The sequence below is a fragment of the Anomalospiza imberbis genome, chromosome 10, assembly GCF_031753505.1.
Source record: "Anomalospiza imberbis isolate Cuckoo-Finch-1a 21T00152 chromosome 10, ASM3175350v1, whole genome shotgun sequence".
NCBI classification, from domain to species: Eukaryota; Metazoa; Chordata; class Aves; order Passeriformes; family Viduidae; genus Anomalospiza; species Anomalospiza imberbis.
Genome location: NC_089690.1, coordinates 21,988,795 through 22,001,982, shown reverse-complemented (window position 1 = coordinate 22,001,982; position 13,188 = coordinate 21,988,795). Strand labels below are relative to the sequence as shown.

General features: G+C 47.9%; 1 protein-coding gene across 6 annotated transcripts in view; it reads left to right on the top strand.

Annotated features, from left to right (window-relative positions):
- FARP2 (FERM, ARH/RhoGEF and pleckstrin domain protein 2) overlaps positions 1-12,432 on the top strand; it is a 73,249-nt gene extending 60,817 nt beyond the window's left edge. For 2 of the 6 annotated variants that reach the window (XM_068201216.1, XM_068201218.1), the window contains exons 19-27: positions 778-908; positions 1,674-1,742; positions 2,124-2,213; positions 2,882-2,964; positions 5,018-5,136; positions 5,902-6,065; positions 8,651-8,758; positions 9,533-9,684; positions 10,819-12,432. In XM_068201216.1, coding sequence (XP_068057317.1) covers positions 778-908; positions 1,674-1,742; positions 2,124-2,213; positions 2,882-2,964; positions 5,018-5,136; positions 5,902-6,065; positions 8,651-8,758; positions 9,533-9,684; positions 10,819-10,906 — 1,004 coding nt within the window. In that variant the 3' untranslated portion in view covers positions 10,907-12,432. Of the gene's footprint in view, positions 1-777; positions 909-1,673; positions 1,743-2,123; positions 2,214-2,881; positions 2,965-5,017; positions 5,137-5,901; positions 6,066-7,945; positions 8,086-8,650; positions 8,759-9,532; positions 9,685-10,818 lie in introns of those variants that run through there. The other 4 variants (XR_011002743.1, XR_011002742.1, XM_068201220.1 and 1 more) reach the window with 4 other exon arrangements.
- The last annotated feature ends 756 nt before the right edge of the window (positions 12,433-13,188 follow it).

Here is a 13,188-nt window from a genome sequence, read left to right as displayed (position 1 = left end):
CCCATGGACATCCAAAACTCTGCCTGTGCCCTGGGAAGACAAGAATTATGCCCTCATAGAATCTCAGAATGATTTGGGTTGAAAGGGACCTTAAAACTCATCTCATTCCCCTTCCATTATGGACAGGGATAATTTTACTAGACCACGACGCTCAGAACACCGTCCAACCTGGCCTTGAACACTTGGGTTTGCTTATTTTCAATTATGTCCACAAATTCAATGTAAATGCTTCTTTTTCCTGGCATTCCAGGAAGTGGTTTTCTCATGATGGATCTCAGTGCTTCAACCAAAGCTGGAAAATGAGTCCTTTTCTTGTCTCCTAGCAGGGAAAAAAAAGAGGAGGTTTTTTTACAAACTTTTTGTCATTTATATGTAAAAATGTGACCAGAAAATGTTTGTTTTGCAGCATCAGAAGCTTGTGTAGTAAATTCCAGTACTGACAAAGTAATCTTTGGCAGAAATAGTTTGGTTTGATTCTTTTCATTTACTTTCAGCTGCATTGTAAATACTTTTTGTTTAAGCAAAATCTCAGATACACAATGATCTCCAGAAGCATAGGAAATGCTATCAAGTTGCTTGCTCTTTTTACCCTTTTCTAAAATACACTTAAATTGGCATTTGGACTGGATGATCATCGTAGGCCCCTTCCATACGAACCATTCTGTTCTAAAATTTGCTGTGAATTTCAGATCCAAATTTCAGATTCAGTTTTCCAGGGGTGAAATGAGTGGCCTGGGTTGCTCTGCTCTGGTCCCATTGGTGCTGTTCTCCACACAGGTGCCCTGAAGGAAGTCACAGAAATGACCTCAGAGCTGCAGCACAGCCTCATCCGCCTGGAAAACTTCCAGAAGCTTACAGAGCTGCAGCACGACCTGATTGGGATAGACAATCTCACAGCACCTGGCAGGGTAAGTGCCTCTGCTTAGTTTTTAGAGCCTTTGTTGGTTTTATTTCCAAGGAAGTGCCTTTGGAGCGTGGATTTGCCATCACTGCCCCTCTGGTCTATGGGACAACTGTGAAGGTTTCATGTAACTGTCTCTTAGTGAATGCCATGGATGATGGGGTCATCACCTTGATGAGATTCTGAGGAATAGATCAGAAAAGATTCTGCTTAAACTCTGGCTGCAGTTTTGTGTTTCCAGTACAGATACTGGGTGTGAGTGGGAACTGGTGTGTCCTTCTGGAAATGCACTCCCAGCTCTGCTTGTGTCTGCCTGGTGCAAACTCAGGGAGCACAGGGATGATGAGAGCCACAGCACTGGGCTGAACCGGTGTGGGTGCCTGTGTATTACAGGAGTTTGTGCAGTTCCTGCCTGCTGTTCTGTTTCTTTGGTTTTGATAGATGTACTGGGCATAAATACAGGAGCATTGCGTGTGCTTTGGGGATGCTATGGCAGTCACTGCAGTGGGATGTAAGTGTGATAGGTGAACTGCTGGTGTCCAACAGGAATTCTGCTCCTTTCCCTTCTCTTCCTTCACTGATTTAAATGCTGGCTGCAGCAAGGAGCTGATTCATGTCACAAAAAAGGAAGGAAAGTGTCATCAGGCCTCTAGAAATCTGTTAGTGGTCATTGCTGAACACCAATCAACATCTGTGTACTCTGGGATGAAAATAAAATTCCCTCAAGTCAGGAAAGATCAAACATTGTTGAACTTTTTCTTCTCCACTGCAGGAGTTTATCCGGGAAGGTTGCTTGTACAAGCTCACTAAGAAAGGCTTACAGCAGCGGATGTTCTTTCTGGTGGGTGTTGCTCCTGACTTTTATAAATGAAGTTGTTGGGGTAGTGTGTTTTCTCGTGCTTGTGCTTAAAATCAGCACCTGAGACTGAAAACTCACTCTGTGCAATGTTTTAGAGGGCGTGGCTGTGGCACTACTCTCTGGTCAACTTGGTTCCTTAATGGCACAGAGTTTTAACAGAATTTAAAAACTTAATTTCCTCTTTTATAAGTAAACAAAATAGAGGTTGGAAGGGTAGTTGGCCAAACTGAGAAATGGCATTTTTCATGCCATTTTTCGTGCATCTGCAATGGCCTTTAAACAACAAATTTTTAAGATGTCAAAAAATCCTTGGCCCTGCCTGCTGCTTTCAGAACACTGATTGTTCTCTTCCTGCCTTTCCAGTTCTCAGATATGTTACTGTACACAAGCAAAGGGGTCACAGGGACAAATCAGTTCAAAATCCACGGACACCTCTCTCTGCACGGCATGTTGGTAAGTGGTTCCATGTTGCACCACAGGGTTAAGGAAATGGCTTTGCCTAAGGCAGGCTGAAGAATTCCTTCAGGGCGCAAGGATCAAAGCCACAAACTGCTCCAAGGCAGGTCTCAGCAGCAATTGGACCTTGATGTGTGTCAAACAGAGCTTTCTTTATCTGCAGGTGATGAGTCTGTTCCTTCCACATTAGCAGAACAGCTGGAGCACAGCCTGTTGCCCATTCATTTTCACTCTGCTGTGAGAGGCTGATCTGGAAATAGGGATTTATTTATCCTGGTGTTTTGTTCCCCTACACACACCTGGGCGTGTAATGAATCCTTCTGCCTCCCCACACCTTTTCTAACAGGATTGTTCTTTCTGTCTTTGGTTTGCAGCTGATAGTGCTCGACCCCCCGGTGAGTAATGAGCCAAATCTGCTCCAACCCCTTCCTTTCCTTGTCCTGCTGGAAGTGGTGCTGTACCCCTGCAGTAGAAACACACCATAGATTTTCATATAGAGCCAAAATAGACTTGAAAGTAGGTGGTATTCATCAAAGAGTTGCTGTTCTGCACTTCCTGCAGCCGGGTTGGAATCCTTTTTGACTCCAGTCCCAGCCAGCACAGGGCAGTTTTAGTGTTTACTGGTGACTGAGCACTGATGAGAAAAATCTTTTCTTTTCCTGCAGGTGGAGGAGAGTGAGAATGAATGGTCTGTCCCACACTGCTTCACAATCTATTCTGCACAGAAAACCATAGTGGTGGCAGCCAGGTAATCCTAGTTTTCCTGTTGCTTTGATGGATTCCTTCTCCAGAAAGTTGCTGCTCAAGTGGTGCAGAGCCAGAGGGGTGTTTCCTGCATCCTCTGGACTTCAAAATAAGCCCAGGACTCTTCACAGCTCTTTTTTCAGTGTTGAATTTTGGGAAGCAGTAGTTTATCCTGGGCTGATCCCCAGCATGGGCAGCAGGAAGGGGATTGGGATTCTGTCCCTCTGCCCTGCTCAGGTGAGACCCCACCTGCAGAGCTGCCCCAGCCATGGGCCCGGCACAGGAAGGAGCTGGAGCTGCTGGAGAGAGTCCAGAGGATGATCAGAGGGATGGAGCAGCTCTGCTGGGAGAGCTGGGATTGTTCACCTGGAGAAGAGAAGCTCTGGGATGACCAAATTGTGGCCTTCCAGTGCCTGAAGGAGCTGACAAGGAAGATGGAAAAAGACTTTGGACAGGGGCTTGTAGGGACAGGACAAGGGGGAATGGCTTCCCACTGCCAGAGGGCAGGGTTAGATGGGATATTGGGAAGGAATTCTTACCTGTGAAGGTGCTGAGGCCCTGGCACAGTTGTCCAGGGAAGCTGTGGCTGCCCCTGGATCCCTGGAAGTGTCCAAGGCCAGGCTGGACAGGACTTGGAGCACCCTGGGATAGTGGAAGGTGTCCCTGCCCTCATGGAGTGGGATGAGGTGGGCTTTAAGGTCCCTTCCCACCCAAACCATCCTGTGATTCTGTGTTTCTGTCTGACCAAAACACAAACAGCAGCAATAAGTTTGCCATTGTGTTTGTTTATTTGGGAGTTGCCAGTGTCATCCTTCAAACCACTTCAGGGGACAAAATCTAAACATACAAATATTTCAGAGACTCAAAAGAATTAAAATTCAGAACATACTGATTGCTGTGAGGAGGGGAGAGTTCCTGCAGAATCTCATGGAAGAATTAAAGGCTGACTTGGAAATAAAAAAATCCTTTTTCAGCCTAAATTATCCCTGTGCACTGAGTTTGGTATCTTTTTGTAATTAGGATGGCTCCTACACCTGGTGTCAGGATCAGCTTTAGGAGTTTTTGTCTTTCTGCAAGTCTGCTGTGAAAACCCAGCTGGAATCAGGAATGCCAACAATGCGGGGTGGGAGCACTAAATCTCAACCTTAAATCATAGGGTTTTTACTGCTTGATGACTTGTTCTTGAAAAATAGCCACTAGTGTATTTATAAATCAGGTGTGTAGTGGCACAGGAGCCAATATGTTTGGTATGCAGATGTATTTTTTAAAATTCCAGTCTTAACACCTGAGAATGCAATTTTTTTTTAAGATCAACCATTTCTCAGCAGCTGTGAGTGATAAGGTGCTTGAAAGCTTCCTAAATTTAGAAAAATAAATAGAATTTTTACCTTGTCATGACTTTAAAATAGCTCAAAGGTTATCTGTCAAAAATAAAAATTGCTGCTAGGCTTAGACCACGTGTGGAATTTTCAGTCTAAATGAAAAACTTTCAAAAAAAAAAAAAAAAGAGGTGGTTACCAAAAAAAAGAAATGTTGTGGCTGTGTCTAAGGCCAAACCTTCCACTGTTGCATCCCTGTGGATACAGATACACCTTGAAGGGCTGTGAAGGTCTCACCTTGTAGTGGATCCTGGGAGGGGGGAAGGACTTTTCCTGTGCTCTGGGTTTTACTTGCTTGAGATGCCAGGTACACCCCAGATGCCCTTTAGAAGATGGGCTGTGCTTCATGCTGCCATTTATCCTTCAAAAAAATCATGGCTCATATGCCCCATCTCCAGAATTCCTCTCCTGACCCCTGCCAGCTGTCTGTTCATTTTATTTGCTTTAAAGTCCAAGTGTTTGTTAGTTTAGTCTTGTTTCAAGGCTTGACTATAGAGGTGGAGGCTCTTTGAGGTCAGTTTCCTCTCTGGAAAGCTCCTGCTTTGGAGGAATTCTAATTTTGGTTTTATTTATCTAATGGAAGGACACTGTCCCTTGTTTTGGGCAGTGACCTGTGCCTTCAGCACACAGGCACAGTTCTGGGCTGGCAGATCCCCATTGCCACTGCTTCCCTTGCAGCACCCGCCTGGAGATGGGCAAGTGGATGGAAGACCTGAATGTGGCAATTGAAATGGCCAAGAAATCTACGGAGAAATCCGAGATGCTTCTGGAAAACTCCGTGTGCAACCGCTCCAACAGTAAGTGGTGTTCCCTGCCTCCCTGAAAAGCAGCAGCTGTCCTGTCCTTTCTGCTTTTCCTTTTGATGACATAAATGACATGTTTTTAGAATTCATATGATAATGGAGAATTAATTGGGCTTTGGTTTTAATCAAAAGAGATATGCTTGTTTTCCTAGACTGATGTTCAAGGTAGCTTTAAATGCAGCAGAGATGCTCCCATTGTAGAGTTGTTAATTTTATAAGGTCTCTTAGTCACCCTTTACATAGATTTTTCTCAATTTTACTGTGTGGTGAGTTTTTTCTGTCCAAAATGCAGTGTCTCTGGAGGTCACTTTTACAGCCCAGTACTCCTGTGCTTGTCTGGTGGTGTTACGGCTGTGCTGAAGCAATTTTTCTTGGAGGCCTCTGTTCTGTTCCTTGACTCAAGATGAAGTGTGGTCATTTTTGCTTGTTGGACACAGCACTGACTCAAACCACTCTGTGATTTTATTCTAGTGGAAGGTGTCCCTGCCCATGGCAGGGGGTTGGAATGATGAGCTTTAAGGTCCCTTCCAACCCAGACCATCCTGAGATCCTGTGAGTCAGCTGCCCCAGGCAGAACTGAGTTATGAAACCCAGGCTGATGTGCTCAGAGTGGTCATAGGAGCTGCGTAACCAGCTCAGCTTGACATACTTAAAACTGGACCGTGGCAGGAGAAAACCGCCTTTCTCAGGAATCCCAGCTTCTCTTGCTTTTTGTATTGCACGGTTTTCTTAAACCACTACCCAATTCTCCTCCCCCAGGATCCTCTGATGAGGTCTCTGTAGAACAGGAGTCCGAAGATGACATTCACTCCTCCCGTAGCTCCTTGGACAGGCAGAGCCACCACCGTGCCAACACCACCATGCACGTGTGCTGGTACCGCAACACCAGCGTCTCCATGGCCGACCACAGCGCGGCCGTCGAGGTACCGCGGGCGCTGCGCTGGCCCCGCTCTGTCCCTCCTGCCCTGGCCTCCATCTCCCACTCGGCCTTGGCAGAGGTTCTGTGTCCAGGGAGAGCGTGGGCCACCCACCACCTCTGCATGCTGTCCTCTCTGTGGCTGTCTGTGTGTCCGCACTCGCGCTCTCCGTGCAGCAGGGCTTCGCTTCGGCAGCGGGACCAAAGCAGGGAAGGCTTAAAGGAAAGCCAGGATATGCTGGCACTGAATTGCTCCTTTGGGTTTTACCCTGCTTGCAGGAGGACTGAGCATTCCCTGTGCTGGGCACTGCTGGTGCACCTCAAATCCTGGGGTCAGTTTTGGGCCCCTCGTGACAAGAAGGACATTGAGGGGCTGGAGCATGTCCAGAGAATGGCAGTGGAGCTGGAGGAGGATCTGGAGCGCCAGGAGCAGCTGGGAGGGCTCAGCCTGGAGAAAAGGAGGCTCAGGGGGGACCTTCTGACTCTGCACAACTCCTGACAGGAGGGGACAGCCAGGTGGGGGTTGGGCTCTGCTCCCAGGGAACAGGGACAGGACAAGAGGGAATGGCCTCAAGCTGCACAGTGGAGGTTCAGGTTGGGAATCAGGAAGAATTTCTTCACAAAAAGAGTGGTTAAGCACTGGAACAGGCTACCCAGGGCAGTGGTGGGGTCACTATCTACCCCCAGAAATGTTCAGAGAATGTGTGGATGTGGCACTTTGCCACATTGTTCAGTGGAATTTGGTCAAAGGTTGGACTTGATGATCTTGGAGGTCTTTTCCAACCTTAATGGTTCTGTGATTATAATGATTCCCTGTCCATGATGTTTTCCTTTAGAGACTGACTGTGCTGTACTGAGCTCTGGTTAGCTGCTGTACTGCACCCAGAGTTAAGAGAGAGTTCAGTTGGAATTCTCTGCCCTTCCCTCGCTGGCAGGACTGAGCAGCCAAGTGTCTTTTCATGGCAGCATCATTTTGTGCTGAGCAGAGATGTTTATTATGTGCCCACGGAGGTGTTCAAGGCCAGGTTGGATGGGAGTCTGAGCAACCTGGTCTAGTGGAAGGGGTCCCTGCCCATGGCAGGGGTTGGTACCAAATGAACTCTAAGCTCCCTTCCAACCCAAACCTTTTTGGGATTCTGTGAGCCACTGGTACCTGCAGTCTTGCTGTTACTCGCAGTTCAAGGCAGCACTGGTGGCACATTTGGGCATTGAATCCTGCAGATTTCGAGACCGATCAGCTCAGCACTCCTTACACTGCTTGCACCAACTCTGTGGTTTTCTTTTGGCAGCAGTTTGGCAGGGTAGGACATCTGCCTGGAGGCTGGCATGCTTGGAAGGCTTCCAGAAGTGGGAAGGACCCTAAATAACATGGACAGAGAAAGGAGGTCACTAACCTGACAAAAGCAATGGGGCAGGGGGCTGCAGCCTGTGTCTGTGCCTGCCTGTCCTGCTCTGCTCTTGAGGCACTTGTTTAAATGGAGTTAAAAATTTGGGCACTGGAGCTCCTGTGTTTTTCTGGTAGAGAGGCAGCGTGGATCAGCTTGGTAAGGGAAGTGCTATAGATGTGACCTGGGCTTGAGGTACAGACACTGGCCACTTGAGCTGGCTTCTGTTGTGGTTTCTGTTGGAGGGGACAGGTCTTTCCCTGCTGACACCTTGGGAAAGACACCAGTTCACAGTTCTGTGCATGGATAACAAGCCCACCCTGCTACAGGTTCAGGGATTGAATGTGTGAGTTCTTGCACTCGCTCTCACTCTGATCTGTTCCATGTTCTAACACTGTCATTTTTTTCACAATCCATTTTCCTTTGACAGCCACCTATCTTGCATCACTCCTCTCACCCTAACATTCTGTTTTTCTCTTTCTCTCCCCCTTTCTCTGCTCAGTTTTCTGCTCTCTTGCTGTTTCTCCAGAGCTTCCTCCTCGCTATTTGCTGGGCCAGGCCCAACGGCCCAACACAATCACCCATGTTTGTTGGTACCGGAACCAGAGCCTATCCCTGTCTGATTACTTGTGCATGATCCAGGTAAAGATGCCTCTCACATTTTGTGCTGGTGGGGAGGAGCCATGGGATGCCCAGGAAAATGTCCTGCTTCCTAACTGCTCACGTGAGGATTCCCGTCCTCAGAGGCAGACGAGTACCACTGCCTTGTTAAGACAGGATTTCCTCCTGTTTATGCCTCCAAAAATTATCTCTGTAAATCTGCCACATATCCTGTTTTTTTCTCAAATTACAAAATTCCTGTGCTGTCATTCCATGCCAGAGGTTTCCCTATCCTGCTGGCTGACTCCAAGGCCGTGGTGTTCCCCTCCCTGCAGCCCCTTCCACGCCGGCTTTGCTTCGCGTGGCTGCCACGTGTTGTTTATCTCCCAGCTCTGCAGTCCTCTGTTTCCTCTCCTGCTTTACTTCCCTTCTCACACAGTGTGTTCCCTGTGGGTTCTCTGCATGTCAGAAAGGGTGGCTGAAGGGGAGGGACCCTGGTGGCTGTCACCATACCTGGGAGGCCTTTGACACCAGAGAGAAGTGCAGGAGCAGCGTTGGGCTGCTGCAGCCTGTGACTTCATGGCAGTCCTCTTTTCCTTTGTGCCAGAACCAGCTCTCTGGGTATTTGCTGAGGAAGTTCAAGAACAGCAATGGCTGGCAGAAACTGTGGGTCGTCTTCACCAACTTCTGCTTGTTCTTCTACAAGACACACCAGGTGGGCAGGTGTAGGGGTGGGGGTGATGGTCAGGGTGCTGGGGGGACCTGGGAATCCTTGGCTTTCAGCTCCAGGGGCAAATCACTGCTGTTGGAAGGAGAGTAACAAGGGGAAGAGGAGGTAGCTCATAATGAAGATGGTCTCTGAAAGGCTGTGGGCACTTCTTGTGGAATTAAATTTCCATAATTAAATTAAATTTCTGATGGTAGTGACCTTCTGTGGGTGAGGGGGAAATGTCTCCTCATGCAGTGACTGAGGACTGTGAGGGACACAGCAGCCTTTGAGCCTTCTTTGCCCACTTCTCTCTGTGCTGGGCTTCAGCTCAGCCTGACAGGCTCCAGGGATTTTTCTGCCCACGGTGCATCCAGCACCTGCTTGATAATGAACCATGGTGCAGTGCAATCTTTTCATCTTATTAACCAAATAAACTGCATTAACCCAGTAATTGGGTTATTCTGGCTTCTTGCCTTGAGGTCACATTTCTTTTGTGAGAGTTACTTCACCTTTTTGTCAGATCTGTGCTTCAAGTTCCATAGAAAGGGTGCAGAGAAGGAGGAGGGAGCCCAGGAGGCAGCGTTGGGCAGAGGAGCAGAAGCAAATAACTATTAAAAAATGAAAGGAGTTGGGGAAAGGTTTAGTTATAAGCAGTTGGTGGCCTTGCAGAAGAGTTCTCCTGTTGTGCCCTGACCAAGGGTGCACAGCCCTCCCCTGTGGTACACGGGCTGACTGGCAGGGGTGCCTGGCACTCAGGGCTGGCCTCTTGGGCTCTTGCAGGATGATTATCCCCTGGCCAGCCTCCCCCTGCTTGGCTACACAGTCAGCTGCCCTGTGGAGACGGATGGGATTCAGAAGGATCATGTCTTCAAGCTGCAGTTCAAGTCCCACGTGTATTTCTTCAGGGCTGAGAGCAAATACACCTTTGAGAGGTAATTTTCTGTTTTCTCTGTGTTGGTTTATAACCTGCTCTTAACTCAGTGGTTGGTCCTTCCATCCCATCCCATCTTTCCTCCTAGCCTGAGTGATCTTCCAGTGCATTCTCAGGAATAACATTCCCTTCTCCCCACCAATGATATTTGGAGATCCCTCCTCTGACAGAACCCTCTCTGTGTGTAGAGCTATGAGCTCACCTGGAACTTTGAGCTGTGCTTTGTGCCAGGAGTCTGGGGCTTCCTTGGAGCCAGGGAGGAATGTAGGAGGGGAAGGGCTGTGGGGTGCTCAGCTCCTCCAGCTCTTTGGGAGTCAGATTTCCAGGTTCTGTAAAGAGTTTTTTGGTTTTTATCTTCCATCTCTGGGAGCAGAAGTTACAACATGAGGCTGAGAGCAACAAGTGCAGGGCTCCCTTTCATTTATCTGGTTTCTCTGTAATTACATTTTCTTGTTATCCTCTATAATTACAATTGATTGCTCTTAGGGGCTTCCACAGAGGGTCCAAACTGTGTGAAATGCACCACGTACAAAACTTTGCTGCTGTCTTGAGAACCCTTGCACTGGGTCCTGCCATGCAGGGTCGTATTGGTAGTTTTGGTTTTACTGAGGTGTCACATGTTCCCCTTCCTTGGGAGAGTGTCACACACTTGTGAATAGCTGAGGTATCTGCTACCTGAGCCAGAAGTTGTGCTCTTTAATGCACTGGGCTCATGTAGGGTTTTCAGGGGAAAGATGTCCAATTCACAGTGGATTTGTCTTGCTTTTTTCTCTGTTGCTTTGCTTTCTTCCACAGGAGCAAGGCTGTTACCTATTTCCTAATTTATTGTTAAGAAAGGCAATAATTATTGTCAGCTTGTCATCCTTGATAACACTGAGGAGAGAACACAGCGAGCTCTCATGAGAGTTCTCTGGAGCTCAGAGCACTGTGGACTTGTTACTTGGACAGGCAACCACGTTCTGCAGCGTATTTGCCACATCTCAAGCTGTCCCTTTGAAGAGTTAATCTTCCAGAAGTCTTGTAAAAGAAAGAAAATGGCTGTTTTGGGAGGTTTGGGAAAGAAGTATGGCTCATAACAAAGGACAAGATTACCTGTGAGTGGGGGTTGAACATTTCTCCTGTCTTTTCTTGGCAGGTGGATGGAGGTGATCAAAAGAGCTACCAGCTCTCCTGCCAGGTCGAGCCTGCTGCTTCCCAAGGAGAAGGACACTCACACAGACTGACGTGGGGCAGAGCTGGATCTCTGCTGGCAACACCAACAAAACAAGCAGGCAGGAACAGGAGGCTCTGGAGTTGACAAAGCAAAGACCCAGGAGGCTCATGCCCCCCAGTATGGAAAGTGGGAGTGAGGGGCTGCAGACAGGGATCACATCCATTCCCGATGGTGTGGAAGAGGGTCAAGGCTGTTCCAGCTGAACCTCCTTAGAGAGAACCCAACAACAGCAGTGCTGGCTGCACACATCGTGGAAGGGTTCTTGTCCATTGTACCTGTACAGTGACACCTTTACCTGTCCTGAAGGCAGGTACCACCCTCGTTTACATTTTGACTGGATGATCAGCACACATGGGAGAAAAGCAGCAGCTTCCAGGGAGCTGGCAGCAGTGGTGCCAGGGCTCCCTGTCCCGGGTGCTCGTGGGGCTGGCAGCACACCCTGTCCTGCTGCTGCTGTAACCATCAGCCTGCTGGCACAGCTGCCTCGGACAAACAGGAACACACCATGTGTTGGCTCACACACAGCTCATTCTGAGCAGACACTGCAGCTCTCCCAGAACAGCTCTGCTCCTCAGGAGCTGCCTGAGGCAGCAGTTTCCAGGCAAGCAGGAAGACTGAGTCTCTGCTGAGCTGTCGAGGTGTTGGTGGATTGTGGATTGGTGCAGGGGGGTGCATGGTTTGTCCTCTGAACTCAATCACTATTCTCTTATCACAGCTCCAGTTTCTTTATCCTCTAGTAGGAGTTAAGTAAGGCACGGGATGGCAAACACTCTCCACTCTGGTGTGGTGATGTTTCCAAGGCATTTAAGCATGGTAGGAGAACAAGCCTCTGAAAGTCACTGTTGCTTGTGCTTTTGTCATGCAAAGAAATGAAAATCCCTAATCTTCTGTTTCTCATGCAGGTGTAAAAGTCACTGGATTCCAGATGGAGCATTAGTGTCTGTGGACTCTATTAAATTTCTGTATTAAATCTGAAATGTTTGCAGCTTGTTCTCTTTTGTGAAGCTGTCACCTTTGGGTGCCTCCACAGAAGGACTGACATTTGCTAAGTGCCACAAGATGCTGTTGGACGTGGCTTTGATGGGCTGTGGGGACTCTGATTTCTGTTAGATAGAAAAGTGTTTGTGTACTAATGGAAGGAACAATGCAGTGAAGCAGTGAAAGCAAAAGGAAAGTGTTGCACGCTGTGAGGATGGAGGAATGGAGATCCCATGGGACAATGGGATGGACAGAGGCCAGCACAAGTGTTCAGTTATGGTCTCAAGCATTTGTGGGATGAGGACTGAAGGGAGGGGGAGTCCAGCGGGATTTTCTTGCTTGGCATTTGCATCCTAGAGGAGTGACTGCAGATCCAGCCTTTGCCATCGCTGTCACAAAGACCCTTGTCCCATCTAAGTTAAATGTACTTAATTTATTAGCGTCTTCATTTATTATTTTTTTAATTACCTGTTGTAGGTGTATCCATGTGGATTGATTAGACGTGTTATACCGTGGCTGAATATGACTGTTCAAAGTAAATAGCATCTTGGTATAAAACTCTCTCAGCCTCTTATTCCTGAGCTCACCATCCCCATTCCTGGGCCCACAGTCCCAGTTTCAAGTTATTCAGTAGTTTTACAGGACCCTGGATCTCAGCTCACCCTGTACCAAGTGCTCTCCATCCAAAGTGAGGCTCCCACAGTGAGCAGGAGTCTTCCCTTAAGGTTTGTGGGCTGGTGAGTGAATGATCCTTTAGTTGCTTCTGTGCTGAACCTGCAGCTCAGTATCTCTCTTGAAGATGAAATGCCTGAGGTGGGGTCTCTAAACCAGGAGCCTCTGGAAGGACAGCGGGCAGCAAAAGTCCCTTCTTGGTTTGAGAATGCTGAGCTCAAATGTCTGTGCATTTAAAGGACAGGAGCTCAGGCTAGGAAAGCCAAAAATATTGGTATTCCTAGCAAAACTGCCTTACCTCAGTGAACTTGAAAAATGGTGAGGATTTCAGTGGTCTATCAGTTCTGAAAAATATTTCATTTTTCCTCCAGGAAGAATTTACTCTCCAGGAGTGTTTTTGTCTTAAATACAAACACAAGAAGTTTCCTTAACAGGAGCATTAGGCAAGAACAGAATTAAAACAGGTCCTTGTTTCTTGCTATGGTGCTAAGGTGTATATAAGGGGGAGATGCAGTTGGGACTGCATGGCTTAATAGCCATGGTCTCACTATTTCAAAGACCATCCAGTTCCACCCCCTCCCCTCCCCTTCCCACCATGGGCAGGGACACCTTCCACTACACCAGGTTGCTCCAAGTCCTGTC